The sequence below is a fragment of the Myotis brandtii genome, unplaced genomic scaffold (genome assembly GCF_000412655.1).
Source record: "Myotis brandtii unplaced genomic scaffold, ASM41265v1 scaffold197, whole genome shotgun sequence".
Lineage (NCBI taxonomy): Eukaryota > Metazoa > Chordata > Mammalia > Chiroptera > Vespertilionidae > Myotis > Myotis brandtii.
The window spans coordinates 549,563-570,187 of NW_005357346.1; the positions used below are offsets into that span (position 1 = coordinate 549,563).

Sequence of the window (20,625 nt, forward strand, 5' to 3'; positions counted from 1 at the left end):
GCCACCTGACCCCACCTCCTAGGGCAGTGATAGCGAACCCTTTGAGCTCGGCGTGTCAGCATTTTGAAAAACCCTAACTTAACTCTGGTGCCGTGTCACATATAGAAATTTTTTGATATTTGCAACCATAGTAAAACAAAGACTTATATTTTTGATATTTATTTTATATATTTAAATGCCATTTAACAAAGAAAAATCAACCACAAAAATGAGTTCGCGTGTCACCTCTGACACGCGTGTCATAGGTTCGCCATCACTGTGAGGCCTGGCTCACTGACTGACACAGAACAGGGGTGACCTGTCCACTCCACGGTGGGGCTCCCCCATCTCTCTGAAGTCCTCCCCACTGACAAAAGGAAACACAAGCTTCAAGTACTTCCCTTTTTTATTCTCTCTCATCATTCAGGTTTGTTCACATTAAAATAATAGGCATGAAGGGCAAAAAATAATCACATTTTTCAAAACTCAACCTGTCCAAAGTGTCATACGTGAAATCATGCCATCATCTTTTAGGGGAAAAAGCATTAAAAAATGACTGTGATCTTAAGGTTAAAATTAAGACCAATTCCAAGTGAGCCATGTGTAAGGTTTAAGTGCACCCAGTGTTTTCATGGCAATGACTTTACAGAAATGCAGGCGTGATGTATATGATTTGAAATATTCAAATCCTTGAAGGTTTCTGCATGAGCACTTAAATAAAAACTGCCACATTGGCATCGTTTCAGTGGCTTTCAATTTCCTGTTTGATCTCAGAAATGTACGGATGATCTTTGCCGTGAGCCACTTCCATGATCGCCATGGCCTAGGAGAGAGAGACAAAGAGGGGGTAAGAGCCCGAAGCCCATCCCCTCGCACCTGCACCTGGGCTGACTTGAATTCAGCTGGACTTCTCTGCTTTAAGCCTGCGCTCTGCTCCAGCATCTGCTCCAAAAGTGGGGGGAAAGGCCCTGGCAGGGTGGCTCAGTAGGTTGGAGCGACATCCCGTACACCAAAAGGTTGTAGGTTCTATTCCTAGTCAGGGCACATACCTAGGTTTCAGGTTAGATCCTAGGTTGGGGCACATAGGGGAGACAACTGATCGATGTTTCTCTCTCTCTCCCTCTCCCTCTGAAATCAATAAAAACATATCCTCAGGCCCTAGCTGGTTCGGCTCAGTGGATAGAGCATTGGCCTGCAGACTGAAGGGTCCTGGGTTCGATTCCAGTCAAGGGTACATGCCCGGGTCGCAGGCTCCATCCCTAGTGGGGGGCATGCAGGAGGCAGCCAATCAGTGATTCTCTCTCATCACTGATGTCTCTCTCTCCCTCTTCCTTCCTCTCTGAAAATCAATAAAAACATATTTTTAAAAAATTAAAAAAACACATGTATCCTCAGGTGAGGATTTTGAAAAAGGACAAGATTATCTAGTAACCAAAGAGTCACCCAGTTTCTACCACTGCAATAGCTGAAGAAACGATACAGAGAAATTATTAAAAAAACACACATATCCTCAGGTGAGGATTTTGAAAAATGACAAGATTATCTAGTAACCAAAGAGTCACCCAGTTTTTACCACTGCAATAGCTGAAGAAACGATACAGAGAAATTGATTGCATGACATTTTTTTACCCCAATATTCTAAGATTTGAGTAAAAAATGCTTTCGGGATGGATTTGGCTACGGTCAGCCAAGTAAACAGCTATGCTGGAACAGAAAAGTCACAGTGAACTTTACATCAAACCTGTTTGATTTTAAGGTTACATTACTAATCTGTAAGACATGACGAAACCATTTTTCCCTTTCAAAAAGTTCATGCTTTCCTCTTAATACATATTCTTAAAAAACCAAACAAACCTAAAAATCGCTGCAGGTTTCACTTTGGAAGTTAGAGAGAACGTATTAAATAAGGTTCTTTTAGAGCGAAGGGATATTAAGTGAAAGAGTCTCCAGTGGCCCCACTGCTTCCTAGCTGTGTGGCCTTGGGCAATTCAGTTAACCACTCTGTGCCTCTCAGAGTTAATGCACATCAAGTGTTTGGAATAGTGCCTGGCATATAGAGAGAATATACTGAATAAGAATTTATTTTGCTCCTTTGTACTCAACCATATTACTCATAGAAAAACTCAAATTACTCCCATTCTCCCAAGTGGGATTTTTGATGGCCTGTGACTATCGAAGGGATATTAAGTGAAAGAGTCTCCAGTGGCCCCACTGCTTCCTAGCTGTGTGGCCTTGGGCAATTCAGTTAACCACTCTGTGCCTCTCAGAGTTAATGCACATCAAGTGTTTGGAATAGTGCCTGGCATATAGAGAGAATATACTGAATAAGAATTTATTTTGCTCCTTTGTACTCAACCATATTACTCATAGAAAAACTCAAATTACTCCCATTCTCCCAAGTGGGATTTTTGATGGCCTGTGACTATGACAGCATTCTTTCTACTGTTCCACTCTGCTCCTAGATCTCAAACCATTAGGAGGCAGGCCAAGGAAGAGTGCAGGTCTTTAGGGATCACCCCTCGGGGTTTTTTTAGGAATCACCTGTTAGATACCTCCCCTCACCCTCCGCATTCCTTTCATGACTCACGTTCATTCCTTGCTCAAATCTACCCTACCCTTCTTTGACCTTGTACTTAATTACCTACCAGCCCATTGCAATTATGACCTAACCAGTTAATTTCCCCCCAAGTAACTAAGGTGATAAACAAATTCACTGGTTAAAAAAGGAAAATGTTATACTTAACTCACACACTTAGCCTGGCGGGGCCCTGACCCTGGCATGTGGGATTCGGACCTCACTCCCATGTTCCCCAACAGTCTGGGAAGGTTTGGGGAACCTGGAGGACTGGGCATCCGGGCTACAGCATTCTCTGACAGGAGTAAACAGGCTGTCCCAAAGGTTACATGTTATCAACTGTTAACTTCTACATAAACGACCAGGAGAGTCTATGGTACAATCGCACGGCTGTGAGGTGAGGACCAGGGCTCGGCCTCTCCCATGGGCAGCACAGGGCAGCTGTCAGACACTGGGTGGCCGGCGGATGCTGCCCAGGGTCCTGGTTTCCCTGCCTGCTAGTCACAACATGAGTGGAGGAAGCTGAAGCCTTTGACTCAGAAAGGCCCATTTAAATCAAGGCCCCAGCACATACCTGAGGCTAATTACTTAACCTGTTCACATCTCAATTTCTTCATCAGAAATATCTCATTTTTGTGAGAATTAAAAGAAAAGCCACAATGTCAGGGTCCTGGGATGGAACTGACCTACCTCGTGGCCTCTGCCCACGGCACAGAACAGGCAGTGTGGTCTCCCAGGTGTGGGCTGAGCTTCCCATCCCAGCCGACCCCTCCCCACGTGTGCACTCCTCGTCACAGGAGGGCCTGAACGCCAACTAGCAAAGGCTCAATTACTCCACCCCCATCTGCCGAACCCACACCGCCCACTGCCATGGCCAGAGCGGGGTCAAGAGCTTCTCGAGGGATGAAGAAAGGATGCTGAGGAGGCCGGGCGGGGACCGAGAAGCCGAGCCTCGGGTCTCATACGTACCTTCCGCAAGGCTTTCTCTCCGGCAGCTCTGTTCTCCAGGCCCATGTACAGCCTTCCCAGCTTCAACCACATGGAGGCCACGTTGAGGGAGTACAGTGGGTAATGCTTGCTGGAAGGGGAGAAAAGACAAGAGGCCACCGTGTCAGAGGCCGTGGGCAGCCCACAGGCTGGGCGTCAGCGTGGCTGCTGAGCTGGTGGTGCCACACCCCACGGAAGCCACGCCCCTCCCACCGGCAGGTGTGGGCGGAGACTGTGGATGGTCAGCCCCGGGGATCACCTGGAGGCACTTCATTTAATGCAGTCTGTGTGTTTCTGAAAAGCTACGTAGAAACTGCGGGAGAAATCCTACACAAAAAATAGTTACAAACAAGACATTCAATCCTCATCAGATTTTTGTTTTAGGTGCACCCAAAGCAGGGCATTGGGAAACCATCTTTTCGGGTAAATTCCCTACAATGAGGGCAGTAAGCCTCTCCCCTCCTATTAAAGAGATAGTATACTTAAAGACATACACACACTGATAGGCCTCGAGACCCCAGCTTTGAATCACCCTCTATGATACCAAAACTCTAAGCTCTGAAGTCAGGAGAACGCCTCCCATTTCCTCTAGATACTCTTTCTCTGTCGTCCAGTGGAGCTTTATACACACACCGTGGGCACTTGCCATCCGGTTTTAACCAATGGCTGACTGACAGATGGGGCTCGCCTAGGAGAGAGCCCTCTCCCTGGAACAGAGACCAGCAGGCGAGAGGATGTGTGTTGGGGTGTGTGTAGGAGGTGTTTCTTTACAGGCTGGTTGGTACTGCTCTACCCTCAAAATTCGCCCAAAAGACACGCATTCTGGCTGTATTCCTGGGCAGGGGCCAGGCCCTGGGGCAATGCTGTCCCCCCCGCCCCCCAACCCCCATTCCCTCCAGAAGACCAGGACTGGGGTTCACTACGCTCAGGAAGGATCCAGCACAACCAGTTCCTGCTGGGAGAGAAACCGCAAGGCTGAGATGATCTCATTCCTTCTCCTTCTCCTTCCCCTTCTCCTCCCTCCAGATCTCAGAGGAAAGTGTGCATGAGACCACAGGACTTTCTCATCCGCAGGGAGAAGAAGGATAGGCTTTGCGATCATCCCCCAAGTAGCAAATTCCGTTTCTAAGAGCAGATTTTAGGAGCTGCTTCCCCTTGGGCTCCCCCTGCTGGCTAATCAGGGCAGTGTGGGGGACGTAGAGGGCCAGCTGGGCAGTGAACATTCAGACCAGACACAAATTTAACAGTAACCTCAGCTCAGAACGTGAACTGAGGGCTTCTCACACTCGTGAGAAACACCTGGGGTGCTTGTGGAACACAGGGATTTCCGGTCCAGTGCCCAGATTCTGACCCACTTGGTCTTGAGGCGATCCTGGCAATGCAAACTGGAACCGTGTTTAACAAGCACCCCAGGGACCTGATCCAGGCCGCCCCAGCCCCGAAGTGGCTAGTCCAGTGGTTCTCAACCTTCTGGCCCTTTAAATACAGTTCCTCATGTTGTGACCCAACCATAAAATTATTTTCGTGGCTACTTCATAACTGTAATGTTGCTACTGTTATGAATCGTAATGTAAATATCTGATATGCAGGATGGTCTTAGGTGACCCCTGTGAAAGGGTCGTTCGACCGCCAAAGGGGTCGCGACCCACAGGTTGAGAACCGCTGGGCTAGTCAGAGCCAGAGGACAATGCCATGGCCTCCATCTGTGACCCACCCTAAGGGTTAATAACCCCTCAACAGGAAACTTCCCCGTAGCTGATAGTCATCATTACCATCCGGTAAAACCCAGCTTGATTTCTTCAAACCCAGGCGGGATATTGAATAACCACAGCCAATCCAATGGCCCCAAAGTTTCCTCATTAGCAACCTGGGCTGCAGTTTAGGAAAACATGAGGGAGAGTGTGGATAATGATGAAAACAAACAAACAGGTGGCTTTTAAATACTGGCCTGAAATAGCTACAATGAATAGCAGCTGGGGAGGTCCTGGGACCAATCCTGCCCCCAGCAACCCCTGCAAAACCTCTACCTGCCATCCTACGTGTCTCTTCCAGATGGTGGAGGGCACAGGCAGGACCCACGGGAGCAGCACCCTGCCCCTGTACCTCCGGATGTGGGTGCAGAGAAGAGAAAGCTGGTCTGGGCATGCTCCAACACGGGACAGGGAGAAGGCAAAACCGCCTAGGTACGCACTCCAAACCACCAGGCTCCATTCCGTGCGAAGGTGGTCAAAATGGCCATGGCAATCACCTGTAGGGCTTAATGATTTTCTGTCCGTATCGCAGAGCTCCTTCCCAGTCCTGGATGTACAAGCAGACGCCCATGGCTTGGTACATCATGTGCAGCATATACACGTTACTGTCCTCAAACACGGAGCTCATCTTCTCCTGGCTGAGCTCGCAGATCTCCAGCAGCTCGCTAGGGGGTGCTGTGGGGTCAAGGAAATGACGGGATGGCCCACACAGGCCGGGAGAGCTCCCAAGGCAGGCTGGGTCCAAGGAGTCATTTTGTTCATTCCACCCGTCCCCTCTCCCTCTGAAAAGGTCAATTACAGAAAGCCAACCAAAAGGGAAAGGAATCACATTTTTTCTTGAAGAAACAAATGGGAAAATCTGAAGACCTCAGCTGCTAAAATACAACAGAAGAACTTCAGCCACAAGCAACAGACCCTCAGATCAGCTGTAAACAATGTTGATTAGAATCACCAATCTGCAGTCTCCTCCTTAAATGTAAACCCTCAAGGCTGAGCTGAAGCATTTTTAGGGAAGAAGTCCCCACCCTGGGAAAGTTCTTTCTCACGCTGAGAAATAAACGTGCCTTTCTCCAACTTCCTTTCACTTGGTTTGAGTGCTTCCCGTAGTATAAATTATCTCGTGCCTTTTCAACTCCCAAGACAATGCTTTAGGAATATGGGTTGTGGTGGCCAGCAGACAGGTTGTGGTGGGGCAGAATCCTGGGTCTGCCGGGGAGCTGTGTCCTTTGGGCAAATTATCTGTATCTAATACAGAGCGATGACCAGGTGAGGCAATATAAGCCAAGCCCTGGCACTGTCCCCAAAGAAGTGCCCCCAAAATGAGCACCTTCAAAGAACCGTTCTCTGTAGTTTTAGACAATAACACGTCCACCACATTGAGCTCCTGGCCAAACCAGCCAAGCAAAGAGAAGAAATAAGATCGACATTAGACACTGATGTGGTTGACGCCAAGTCATGGGTGGTCGGTGAGCCTTCACCCGTTTACCGGGGGACACCTTTCACTTGGTTTGAGTGCTTCCCGTAGTATAAATTATCTCGTGCCTTTTCAACTCCCAAGACAATGCTTTAGGAATATGGGTTGTGGTGGCCAGCAGACGTGGGGCAGAATCCTGGGTCTGCTGGGGAGCTGTGTCCTTTGGGCAAATTATCTGTATCTAATACAGGGTGATGACCAGGTGAGGCAATATAAGCCAAGCCCTGGCACTGTGCCCAAAGACGTGCCCCCAAAATGAGCACCTTCAAAGAACTGTTCTCCGTAGTTTTAGACAATAACACGTCCACCACATTGAGCTCCTGGCCAAACCAGCCAAGCAAAGAGAAGAAATAAGATCGACATTAGACACTGATGTGGTTGACGCCAAGTCATGGGTGGTCGGTGAGCCTTCACCCGTTTACCGGGGGACAGTCTTCCTCCGACATCCAGCACCTGCGGCCCCTCCCCTGCTCCCTCCTCCCACCTCTCCAGCACCTCATGCAGGTGAACTCCCCCCAGCTGTCAAGGATATACTTGTAGTGCTTGGCCCTCCGGAACTCCTCGATGACGTTGCGCGCGTATCGGACCATGTCCCGGATGGCCTCTGCCTTGGGGGGGTCGTTGAGCTTCCGGATTTTCACCTTGGCCTTATCCTGAGGGAAATGTCCACACATGCAAGGCGTCACCTCCCCCCGGAAACCACACTGATGGGGAAACCTCTGGAATAGTGCATTCTCCCAGGCAGAGGTGCAGGCCTGCCCACTCGAAAGTTACAAAAGGATGAAGGGAATCAGGCGATGGATCTAAGAGAAATTCAACACACCTTTACCTTTTTACCAAAAAAAACCCACCCAAATTATTTTCTAGACAATCCTCATCTGGGCAGGACACCTAGAACACGTGTGTTCCGATATCTACGAATCAAGAGACTAGAATGAGGGGCGACCTGGACGAAATAATCGGGGCGATGCAGAGAAAATCCCACGTACTCTGAACAGGCTGGGAGCCCGGAAGCTGTGCTCATGTCCTCTTCCCTCTCCTCCCCTCCCCTCCCCTCCCTCTTTTGAGCAGTCGTTTCTTTTCAAGGAAAACACCTGGGCACGCGCTTCTCTCCTTGGTGCAGAGCAATGGAAACGTTGTCATCAGGCCTGGACAGAGACCTGGTCGAACTGGATCCCTTGGACTGACTCAGGGAGGTGCATTTAAAGGGTCGGAAACCCCGTGGGTGGAGACCCCCGAGTCACATGGGGGGGCATTGGTTTGGCAGAGAGGCCCTGCGACACAGAGTCCGGTGGGCACCTTTGCCCCGCGCGTCAGCAGGGAGCTCACCTTGTCTTTGGTGGTGCACTCCTGGCACTCGCAGGTGAAGAAGTAAGAATCTCGTAACCGGTCATTCCTGTCTTCTGTGGGATACAGGAGGTCAATGTAGCTGGTGAAAACCTAAGGGGGTCCAAAGAGTGCCCGTTGCAGCCTGCCACAGGTCCCCTCGCTCCTCAGCCTTCCTGTGGCTCTGCCAGCGTCCGTGGCGGTGTCCGTGCGGGGGCAGACGCAGGGGACGGCCACCGTTCAGGATCGACACACTTAAAGGCCCAACCCCCCACTTCGTCCACCTGCTTGCTGGGGAGAGAGAGGGCGTCTCTCCCCGCTTCCCCAGAACCAAGGAGCCCCTAACACAGGGAATGGGAGCCCTGAAAGCAACCCCTCAGCCTTCCCCACCAGACAGCAAGCTGGCCTTGGTCCCGGCGGGAGGGAGAGGCAGAGCCCCACTGGGCAAAGGCTCCCCTCACCCCTGGGACTGGCCCCGGGCTCTCTCTGCCCGGCCTCTCTTATTTCACAAGCTGACAGCTTAGCTGCATTATTGATCTGTTTCCCTTTCTCCTTCCATCTGCTGGCGATGGAGCAAGAAGCTGGGCCCGGCAGGCTGGGACAGTGCGCAGCCTCTCGGAGCCTGGCGTGCTGCGGCCTCGCCCAGCGGGGCCAGAGAACCTGGGAAAGTCTCACCTGGGGGCTCCTGGGGGTCTGCGGTCCTTGCTTTTCCTAACGGGTCTGTAACTGAGCCTGGGAGCATATTCTTTCTCCTTCCATCTGCTGGCGATGGAGCAAGAAGCTGGGCCCGGCAGGCTGGGACAGTGCGCAGCCTCTCGGAGCCTGGCGTGCTGCGGCCTCGCCCAGCGGGGCCAGAGAACCTGGGAAAGTCTCACCTGGGGGCTCCTGGGGGTCTGCGGTCCTTGCTTTTCCTAACGGGTCTGTAACTGAGCCTGGGAGCATATGGAGGAGACCGGCATTTAACTGTCCATGATCTGCTCCCTGGGACGGGACTCGCTGCTCATCCCACACCATCAGGCAAATGTCTGACTGCACAGATGGATGGCACAAAGCCGTCCGCGTGCCAGGAGCCTCGGGCACTGGCGGGCAGGCAGGGGGCACTTGCAGGGGCTGCCAAACTCTGTCCACCCTAGAGGGCAGTCATGGGGTCCTCGAGGCTCATCGATGCCCTGGGGAATGGGCTCCTTCCTCTGTGAAGGGACGGTCACCCCCAAATCAGTGCCTTCCCCCAAATGAGGTTACTGCATTGCAGATCTGTGAGAGTCCAGGAGGGCAAGCCAACAGGAGCGCGTCCCGCTGGCCTCCGTGGCAGGAGCCTCCTGCCTCATTTCTTTAAAATGACCCAGGGCCACATAGTGCAACAAGCAGAAGAGCCAGAAGATGGCGACAGAGGCCGCTCAGTGCCACTGCTCCTGTCTCCCCTCAGCCCACAGGAGCACCAGGCTGGGTGATGTCCATTCTGAGAGACTGCAATCGTATGTTTTAACCAAAAAGGCACCCGGATGGTCTCCACAAGATATCCAGAAACCAAGATATTGCGACCCCACGCTCGATACCCTCGTCGTGATCAATTTAGCAAAGAACATCTGAGTTCAGCTCTGGGTTGGCTGACAACAGCCGAGAAACCAAGGCCTTCATCGTTCCGCACACTGATGGTTATGTTTCACACTTAAAATCCACACAGGCTCCTCAAAATAGTATGAAAGATTATTAAACTGAAGTCTAACCCACAGTGTGTCATCATCATCCCTAAAAACTCATTCATTTATTTTCTTTTTGTATCACTTACATCTGGACAGATAGCCTGCATCCAGCGATATGCTAGGCTGGTGGGAAGGGACAGGGCGCCGCCGAGCTGTGGCCGAGTACCTGGTCCTCACCTCGCCCCCACGTGAGGAGGGAGCTACAGGTGCCTCCTGGCCACAGGCTGCCTCCACTTGCCCTATCAGTGTGCACAGCTGGCCGGCCGGCCGAACTACATCCCTAAACAGCGAACCCTCCCAAGTTCAGGTGCGGACTTGAGAGGACTTGAAGGGTGGATATGTCATTTGGAGTTGCAACTTTTTAAAATTTATTTTATCCTCACCTGAGGATATGTTTATTGACTTTAGAGAGAGGGAAAGGGAGAAAGAGAGAAAGAGGGAGAGAGAGACAGACATTGATGTGAGAGAGAAACATCGATCACTTGCCTCCCGTATGTGCCCCAACCAACCTGGGATTGAACCCGAAACCTTTTTTGGTTTACGGAACCATTTTCCACCCAACTGAGCTACTTGGCCGGGGCTGGAGTTGTAACTCTTCAGCTACTGGTGGCTGTTTTCTCTTAGATAACAATGCTTTTGGCCTTTTGTGGGGGGGAGAAAAATAGGTCAAAATTCACTAATTTTAAAGAAAAGCTCCAACTCCACTGTTTGGTGGTGGGGATACGGACTCCACAGGCAATCCGGAACTTCATTCTGCTCCCTTTGCCGCCTCCTTTCTCTATAAATCTTCTACACGCCTCTGTGGGGAACATCACTCACAGCTTTTCTTTCCTGTTTTCTCTTGGATGGAAATGGCAAGCACCAAGTGGGAGCCAAATGCATGGGACTCGGAGCCACAGGTCACAGATCTGAACATTGACCCTGGGAGGCCTGAGGACGGACCCCTCCCAGCCCGTCTCACCCAGAGAGTTCTCTGCCCTGCCTCTGGGAACAGCTGTGTGCACGCCGCCCCAGCCACCCACCCACCCACGCACTCACCTCGTCTCCCGGGCCGATTTCCTGCACGGCTCTGACTTCCGCCAGGGTCCCCTTGTAGGTCACAATGACATTGGGGCAACAACTGTGATTCATCAATGCAACACTGTCAATGAGAAGAGAAAACCGAGGTGCTCAATAAGGCTGACAGTCTAGGTCAGTGGTCAGCAAACTCATTAGTCAACAGAGCCAAATATCAACGGTACAACGATTGAAATTTCTTTTGAGAGCCAAATTTTTTTAAACTTAAACTATATAGGTAGGTACATTGTTATTAACTTAATTAGGGTACTCCTAAGGCTTAGGAAGAGCCACACTCAAGGGGCCAAAGAGCCGCATGTGGCTCGCGAGCCGCAGTTTGCCGACCATGGGTCTAGGTAAACCTTAGCTACTTCCTTGCTAAGCTGCAGTAACTTGGTCTTTGCAGGACGTTAACAAACAAACCTAAGAGCTGGCCATCATATTCTAAGAGATTTTCCTGCATTCACTGATCATCTTAAACTTCCACAGTATTGAAAAGTGAAATGTGCCCTTCGAAATAGTGACATCTAAAACCAGCCGGTGTGGCCCAGTGGTTGAGCATTACCTATGAATCAGGAGACCAGGGTTCAATTTCCGGTCAGAGCACATGCCCGGGTTGCGGGCTTGGTCCCCAGTGGGGGGCATGCAGAAGGCAGCCGATCAATGATCCTCTCTGAATATGGCTGTTTCTATCTCTCTCTCTCCCTCTCCCTCTCCCTCTATGAAATCAATAAATTAATATTTTTTAAAACACACACACAAAAAAAACCCAAAAACAAAATAGTGTCATCTAAGCCCGAAACAAAAACACACACAATGATAAAAAATGGCAACAAGAATTCCTGGCTCACGACCCAACACCTACAGTGAACTGCAACTCACTGTACACCGTTCGAGACAAGCGGGCGGTCATTTCCAAGCCGCTTTTTATATTAGTGGATTCTCTCTAACGTGTTTTCTGCCGATGTTGAGAAATCGCCGCCGGGGAGGTGCCGTCTTCCTAAGTGAGGGCTTGTGATCCTCCGAGCGACCCGGAGAAACCCGTGTGCGTCCCTGCCCCTCCGTGTCCTCATCGGGGAAATTGGGACACGCGGCACCTGCTGCTCACGGCCTGCTTTTCAGGGACGCGAGGACAGAGACTCGCCTATGCGAGGGGCTTTGAGCTTTCTGATTATATCAGGGTCAAAGTTCTGAGAACAGAAATTTCTAAACTACAGGGGAAAATGCTTGATCTCTGAAAATGCTGCCTTTGAAATCACAATGCCCAATTGATTTCAGACCAAAGGGATTTTTCCCCCAATTAAAACTGTCTGCAAACCGGGGCTCATGTGGGCATTCCCATCCATATGTCCCATGGCTCTGGGAGCCACTTGCCTGAACCCTCAGCCACCAAAAGCCTTCTCCCGTTTGCCCCAAGAATACACACAAAAAAGCAAAGAGGATGGGCCACCCCGAGCTTGCTGTGCAGGGGGGGTGAGGGGGGGGGGGAAGGCAGCCTCCTCCAGCGCCAGGTGCTGAGAGGTCTGAGAGAAGTGGGTGTGGCCTTGAGCCTGGGACGGCGTGCAGCACCTCTCCCCCTGCACCGCAGCCCATAGGGCTGACTGGCAAGTGGTGCACAGGGATCAGGCCCTGGGAAATCCCATAAACACATGCACGGGAAGTCGTCAGCAACGGAAAAGCAGAGCTCTAGAACCATCCTGCAGAAGAAGTATTAAGTTTTCCATTTGAAAACACACACCTCGGTATCCTTTGAAGGAAGAAGGTAGGGGAATGCTAAGGCCAAGAACCTAGAACAACAACTGCTCTGGGCATCGTTATTTTCTTGGCAATCACTGAAAAGAGTGAAACCTCAGACAATACCCCTCGGCGCCTGCTTTCAGCCTGACCTTAGAGGCTGAGCAGAGACATGGAGTTCACATCAGGTCTGAAGGGGTCAACACCAGCCCCCTGAGGAGGGTGGCCTTTCTCCTTTTCTCTTCCTTTTCCCAAGGGCAAATGTCCAAAAGAGCTTCTTCCCCAAACACTTCTGTCCTCACTATCGGAATTCAAACCACAGAGGACAGCATTGTGGCCCCAGGAACAGTATGATCAGGGGGCTACACGCTTTGTTTCCATGGTTCAGGAACGTCCCTAACGGCTGCCTGGGAACCTGTAACCCTCAGACCCGCAGGATGCTCAGAGCTGGGTGACACCAGACAGACACCCCAGGAGCTCACACGTCATCCATGCAAAGGCGTGGGGGGTCAAGGTTTCCTGCAATGGCTTTGACCTAAAGCCAAAGGCCCCTTAGTGAGTACTAAGCAAGGTCATGGAATAATCTACAACATGGATTAATTCAGATGGGGATGCAGGGAGGCTCCTGGCGCCCTCTGGGAAGCCAGGGCTTGATTTCATGGGACTGAAGCATTTTGGTGAAAAACCTCATTCCATCAAAAAGACCACGGCAAAGCCATTCTTGGCAATCCATGAACGCCAGGGCTGCCGAGAGCTGCATGTGTCAGCTGGCTAGCCTCTCCTGAATGAAGCATTCCTGAAGGAAGCGAAACTCCGATAGTTCTCTGACATTCCCCCCTCGTTCACTGCTTTAGTTCACTCTCTCTGCCAACTGCCCTGTTCCTGTACATGTATTTTTCAAACAGGACAGATGGAGAAGCAGTTCATATAGTCTCCACGTCAGCCTGTGGCCAGTTGTTGGTTGGCAATTAATGTTTCACTTCGAGTGCAAGAAACCCAGAGATTTCCATAACCGCCGATATGCAAAAAAGCACATTTCTCAGCAGGGCACACTGTAAAACATTCTTTAATAACAGCTCTCTAATAACAGACCGGGCAGGACTTAACACGTAGCCGTTCTCTTAACAGCTACCTTCGGCTCCCTAAATGTAGGGGAAACATTCTGAAATCTGGCAGAATTAAAAAGGTGTCTTAATTCACTTGGAGTTCCATGTCAGTCACATGCAGTTAGGTAGGCTCTATTTTTAAAAAAAATCAAATTAGTGTTAAATAAGTAAAAAGAAAAGAAGTCAAACTCAGCTTACTCAGGAAATATTGCTGATCCCAAATGAGACAGTTCCTCATCCTCAATTGTGAAGCCGTTGCAGTTAACCTGCGGCGAGAAAGGGGGAGAAAGAAAACAAAATAATGCACTAAACCTTCTGTCTGGATAGAAATCATCACTTTCATGTCTGACCTTTTAATTTCTGACCTTCTGTCTGGATAGAAATCATCGCTTTAATTTCCGACCTTTAATGCACGATGAACATGTTCTGGTTTAGTGATTTTAAAACCTTTCTTTCGGCCAAGGTATCCTTTGTTCCAACAAAATTTGCAAAAGCAGAGCGGTCAGGGGAAGTACCCTTGGTCTGGCCTGCCCATCCACCTACACGCAGTAGCCCAATGGCACAGACCACAGAGGTCCAAGGACTAACGTCTGCATATTTGCCTGTGAGTTCGTATTCTGAGAGCCTGAACCCAGTGGGCCACAGATCTGTCGTGTGATCCTGCGCCCATCTCTGAGTCCTGTGTCCTTGACTTCCTCCCATGAAAAAAGTCACTTACTTTGGTGTCCACTGCCTATGGTGAGGTGGTAAAAAGGAAAGCCCTCATACAGCTGGTCTACTGCTGCCTGCCCCTTGAGAGGCAGAGCGGCCTGGCGCTAAGGGGCTGAGACCTTCCTTGCATGGCCGGCCCGAGTCAACCAGTGGCCACTCTCTCATTCTTGAAATGTGATGTTACATTGAAAAATACCAAGGGCAGCTCACCACTCTGGAAGTCGAACTTAGAGCTAGGATAAAAAAGAGGAATACACAACCCCAGTGTCATGTTGCTCCATAAATTCATTCTTCTCACGGACATTCATTGAGAACTCAGGTGCCGGGCACTGCACACGGGATGAACTCGGCAACAATCTGTGCCCTCAAGAGACACCCAGTCTATTGGGAGACAGTTCGGTGGGTGCCTTCATTTGTATCTAGTTTCAGAGCTGGAAGGGGACTCGGTCTCTCTACTTTTCAGATGGTGAAACTGAGGTCAGAAAGGAGCGGTGACTTGTCCAACGCCAGCAGCGAAGGTGGAGTCTTGTCCTCCCGAGCTGATAGGAAGGTGTCAGGGGACCACCCTCTTCCACAGCAGAGACACCGCACTGCTGCATTTCAGGCCGATGAATGGGCTTTTGAAAACGAGCATTTGAGGAGCACTTCCTCTGGGCCAGGCACTGTGCTAGGTGCTGCCTATTTACCTCTCGCAGTCTGCACTGCTACTCTGGCACAACCCATTTTACAGATGTGGAAACTGAGGCTCAGAGCGGTCAAGAGTTTAAGTCACTTGTTCAAGGCCACATAAGGAGCAAGTGGGAAAGTAAGGAGTCAGAATTCCAACTAGACATTCTGACAGCAAACCTGTCAGAAACATAGGTGTTTCTTTACACTACACCAAATTTCTCTGAAAACTGTTCTGATCTATGAACGTTAATGTGGCAGTTTTACTTACAATTAAAGGGCCAATGTCAAAGGCCTGGGAATCTTGCTACACAGAGAAGTTAAGGCTGTGATGGGTTTGACTTACCGTTTTGACAATTCAACCTATTTACAATTTTCAACATAAAAAGAGAGGACTGAGGATTAGTAGACTAATACACAGCCTTTGGGATCCTGAGATGTTGGGCATTTCTATGTAGAAGACTCAGCATACCACTTTTCTGGGCCAACTCCAAGTATCCAGGCCTATTCTGTCATCAGGACATTAACCAACTACCATTAAGCAATGACTATCAATCAACAATAGGTAAGAATTTAATTAGGACTTTCATTCATTCAACAAAGTGTACTGGAGCATGAACGGTGTGTCCTGCACCTTAGTGAGTACTGAGTGATGTATACAGAGTCTCAGGCTGGATACCACCACGCCTCTGCCGTGTCTGGGACCCACAAGACAACAGAAGATGTTTGCAGAATGAATGAGAGAATTTAGCAGCAATTTCCAAACGGATCTAGGGACAGACTGGCTTGAGATATGGGACACTTGCTCCTTCGCTTCTTCGTCTCCCCCTCTGCATGGAGCTCAAGCGGACCAGTCTCTGACTCCAAATGCCTCGGGCTCGAATGTTCTGTGATGACCGGAGGCTTTTCCCCTCTGCCCCCTCCTCTTACTGTGCAAGCGTGAGTGTGTTTCTTCATAAGCAAAGACTCCTACAAGCACAGTGTCATCACTGTTCCTTTCTCGGAGGCGGTGATGGTGTTTAAGCCAAACTGCACAGCAATTTGCCTGTCAGCTTTCCCTGCCTCTGAAATATTCCCAGAGGAGAAAAGTGAACTTGGGTGGTAAGAAAGATGCATGGGCCATAGTCCTTTCCCCCCCGCAAGTCAAATCAGGCGTAAGTGCCTCGCTAAAGCTAGTCTCATAATTAGCATTTAGACTAGATGTAGGCCGCACACCAAAAATACATTTCCCGGCCATGCATATGCTCCGAGCGATTAAAACGCACCTCCGTGCTGTGGAGGGAGTGCAGGCACCTTCGGCCACCAGCTGCGGCTGGGCCACAGGTTAACCCACCACCCTCCTGTGAGCCAGAGAGGAAAGGGCTTGGAGGCTGGAACAGCGGACGAGGGGCCGAGAGGCAGGACCAGAGCGTGGTGTAAGGCTGGGACAGCACTTGTTATTTTTGTTTTAGAGTTTTCTCTGGGGATACTGAGTGTCCATTTTCAAATGTGCATATGAAAAAAATATATATGTGTGTGTGTGGGTGTGTTTGTGTATCTCAGAATGGATATTATGATTTGATGAACATAAAGTCTATAAAGGAACTAATTATCTATGGTTATACATGTGTGAGTGAATATATATGTGTGTATATATGTGTTTGTGTGTATATGTGTGTGTGTGTACATGTATTTGTATCTATCTCCTGGATTTCCTGAGTCAGTTCGAAATTCAGACTCTCAGTCATTTTCACCACAAATATACTGCTTATGAGATCTTGATTTTTGGTAATGAAAATATGGTCCCATATCCACTATGCCACCACTGAGAAGCCCTAGCATTTCTGTCTTGGAGGAAAAGCTATCTTTTTTTCACAGCTAGAAGTGAAGTGAAGAGAAGATACCGCATATTTTTATTTCACCTCTTCTGCTTTCTCACATAACCATGCCTCAACTAACGCAGAAAAAAAAGTCACTTATCTAGTTTTTTAAAAAATGTAAGAGAAGTCAATACCTCAACTTTCCTTTGTTACCCAAATCCACTGTTTTGGGACCCTTAACAAAGTCTGCTGTAAACCAGAATAATATGAAAAACAGGGAGGTTTGCACTGTCAGTACTTTAATATCATAACCTGAACCCCCTCTTTCTTCATAAAGAATCGCTCTGTCTGTTTTGTAACGGACAGTCCCACAACAGAAATGCATCTATTTCTGAAGGAGCTCATCCAGCTGCCAGCAGTCCTGCTCCTGGGGGGAAGGTGGGAAGTGATGAAGCTCGCTTCTTTCTTCATACGTGTAATTTTTAAAGTGGGAGAATTGTGGGTCCTTTTTCCATCTTTTTCTTCTTCTTAGTCTTTTCTTAAGTTACACATGCTCGCGTGTAGAAAATCCAAGAAATCATCCAGCGACAAAAAAGCAAAAATTTTCCACAACTCAGCAGATGACCGACTGTGAACTTCCATTTAATCATTTTTCACACACGTGTGTACTTCATATTACACACATTCATCCTGCTTTTACGCTTAATGTACCATCGATGCTTTTCCATGTCTTTAGACATTCTTTGAAATATAACTTACAGCCGATGCCATAATTTATTTACCAAACTCTTACTGGTGACCATTTAGAATATTTTCTTTTTTTCTTGGTTTTAAAGAGAACCCCACAATAAAAAATTGCATGCCCATCTCTGCCCATAGTCTCCGAATGCTTCCTTAGGACGCATTCCTGGAAATGTCATTACTGGGCCAAAGGGGACACAGGGGATGCTTAACCTGCGCTGAGAACAACGTGTGAGTTTGTACCCAAGCTCCTTTCTATAGAAGAGCCTGAAGTTCCGGCAGGGGAATGCAGCTCCTGGCGCCATGGGGTGGAATTCCACACGTTCAGCGTCAGGGGGAAATGCAGGCCTGTTAGGGAGGGAGGCCCGATCCAGCAGGTGTGGCAGGAAGGGCCACCCTCGCAGTAACAGGAAGCCGAGGGCGCCGGCGGCACTTTCTTCTCTGTTCTACCCGAGCCCGAGCCTTAGCCTTCCTGTAAAGTTGCTCTTGTCTAGAACCGTCTCTAATTTTGTATGATATCTTTTGGGTAAACATGGGCTTCTCTAAAGATTTCTGGCCAGGCTCCCTGCACCTAGACCCCTGGGGCTCCCCTCTGGGGGGACTCTTCTTCCCAGGCCATGGGAGAGGGCCTCTCTCGGGGACATCTGTACGTGCCTCAGCTTTATCAGCACCGTGTTGATCGGAATAAAACAATGTTGCTGTCAGAATGGAAGGTGTAAGGGAAGAAAGGCAAAATTTAATGTGGGATCCTCAAGCGGGCTTTTCTTTTCAAAGAGCTCTCTGTGTGCCATGGCCTCGGGCACTGGCAAGGCCTCTGTTTTCATAAACTCTTCCTGGGACACGAGGCAGAGGGAGGGTGAATTTCCTGTGCTCCACCCACCAAGTCAAGGCCAGCACAGGGAGGACCCTGATCTGCTCAAGGTCACCTAGCAAGGCCATGCCAAACAGGGTCCGGCAGGTCAGGAGCCTTGTGCTCACAGAGGCCATCACTCTATTTCTGCTCACGCTCCCCGGGTGTGTGCTGGGGACAGGGCTCGGGCCGGGGAAGCTACTCGCAGTGTCCCCTGACGCTGTGCCCCTTACCTGTGCAAAGAGCGCTACCAGGTTCTTGTGGTCGGGGAACTCGAGGTGCTTGGAGTAGAAGTGATGGAGAGCAGAAATGTCACTCTGAATCAGATCCTTCTTCTCGTTGTCTAATTTATCCAGATCTGTGGGCAAACACACCGTGACTCAGCAGGCAGAAAACTGGGTTTCTAGCTACACCCTTTTCTTACTGTAAATGGAATGAAGGAGACAGGAAACGTATGGGGAACCCCAGAAAATATCCTTCCTCACCACTCGGTCTAACGGATGAACCCGAGGGGAAGAAAAGCTGCTATTTCTTCTCTTCCTCTGACACCTGATGTCACTCAGGATGTGACATTTCAACTGACCACTGGCCATGAGGTCAGGGATGCGTGGCCATGACCGATAACCAGCCTCAACCCATTCGGGGGCCCCCAGTCAGCCCTGGAATCGGTGTCATTATCGAGAAGCCAGAGAACCCCCCCATTTAAAGAGTTTCAGTAAAGATATAGGCTGTTTACAGGACTGCAACTCAGCAAGGATCCAAAAATATTCAGCAGGCCGGGAGAGCCCGCAGAGATGGCTGGGAACACAATAACTCATCATGCAAGTTCCTACTTCCCATTAATTACTTCCCAGTAATCCTGTCGACTCAGAAAAACAAGTTCTAGTCATTTTCAAAACAGCACATAAAGTAAAAACTATTCATGATAAGATCACCGCCCGCACCGAGACAAGCTGTCACCTCCTGTCTTCGGTCCTGCCCCGTCCACGTTAAATGTGGAGAAAAAGTAACCACGCCGCCGGTCACAGGGACACTTACGCGATTCAAACTCCTTCACGGTTAACAATTTCTCTGACGGCGTTCTCTCCGGGTGGCTTTTCTAGTAATCGGGGAAGGAATCACACAGAAACGGATTTTAACAACCAGGGCAAAATGTGCTTTCACTTTTACATCCACATGAAGGAAAAGCAACAATTCTCAATGAAGGCGAGAAAGCGACTCTGAGAGTGCTTGCCCAATGTTCAAATCCAAGACTCCTTTGAAACTTTTTGGGTTTTTTTTTTTAAAGTATCTGCCGTGTGCCTAACATCCCGCTAATGCTATGCACACAGTAGGCTCAAAAAATGCTTGTTATGGGAAAGAACAGTGGCTGGAAAACGACTTTTTAGGGCCCTGGCTTTAAAAGGCCTTGAGCCTACAGATGAGCCGTCCTATTGATTATTTCTCCTTCTGAAAAGGAACAAAATCAAACCCCCCATCCATTTTACACTTTCTTTAAGCATAAGCTAAAATGATCTCAAATTCCGTGTTTCAAAAAGAACACTTTGGGTTGTGTCTGTGAGCCCGGATTCGCTTTAAACGCGTGGCGGCCTTTGTTCTAGGCGTCCCCAGAGGAGCTGACAATAGTAAACCCGCTAAGGCTTTGAGAACATGAATAAACTCGGTGTTGACAAGAGTTCAAAGGCAGGGCTCCGGAGCTGGCCCGAGGCGTGTCTTTGTCATCTGGCTATTCAATGTGGGGATACAGGTGGTCTCGCAGGGCGCGCTCACCTCCCTAGTTAACATGTTGAGCTTCCCCCTGGTAGCTGGGTAGCCCGGCTCCCCTAATCCTTTGCAAGCCACTCGAATACAAATGGTCTGTTTTTTTAATCATCCAATCCTGTGGAGATGAAAAGGTGGCCAGGTACCTTTTCCTTGAAGAGACTATTAGTGGCCGTAGTAATTACAATAAGAGTTGAATGAAATGGGACTAAATGCGTCGCAGCATTCGGGCGACCCTCCTAGCACCACCACATTTCAATAGTTCTTGTTGGGAGCAGGAATCTTCCATTCACAGGACGCATTTCTCTAAGATGGGTAGTACATTTTGCCTGGGAAAGCTTTTCATTCAGGAAAGTACACCAGCTCCTTCTGGGTTCTTAACCACAACTCTATAAATAACATCAAT

The 20,625-nt window shown here is 49.3% G+C and overlaps 1 protein-coding gene across 1 annotated transcript in view; it reads right to left on the bottom strand.

Moving 5' to 3' along the window:
• Positions 1-367: 367 nt before the first annotated feature.
• The window catches only part of SMYD2 (SET and MYND domain containing 2), a 30,372-nt gene continuing 10,114 nt past the window's right edge, over positions 368-20,625 (bottom strand). Inside the window, exons 4-12 of the mRNA XM_005865177.2 lie at positions 19,497-19,557; positions 18,692-18,816; positions 13,890-13,957; positions 10,834-10,936; positions 8,096-8,206; positions 7,299-7,419; positions 5,790-5,964; positions 3,524-3,632; positions 368-802 (exon numbers count right to left, since the gene is read on the bottom strand). Coding sequence (XP_005865239.1) covers positions 722-802; positions 3,524-3,632; positions 5,790-5,964; positions 7,299-7,419; positions 8,096-8,206; positions 10,834-10,936; positions 13,890-13,957; positions 18,692-18,816; positions 19,497-19,557 — 954 coding nt within the window. The 3' untranslated portion in view covers positions 368-721. The remainder of the gene's footprint in view (positions 803-3,523; positions 3,633-5,789; positions 5,965-7,298; positions 7,420-8,095; positions 8,207-10,833; positions 10,937-13,889; positions 13,958-18,691; positions 18,817-19,496; positions 19,558-20,625) is intronic.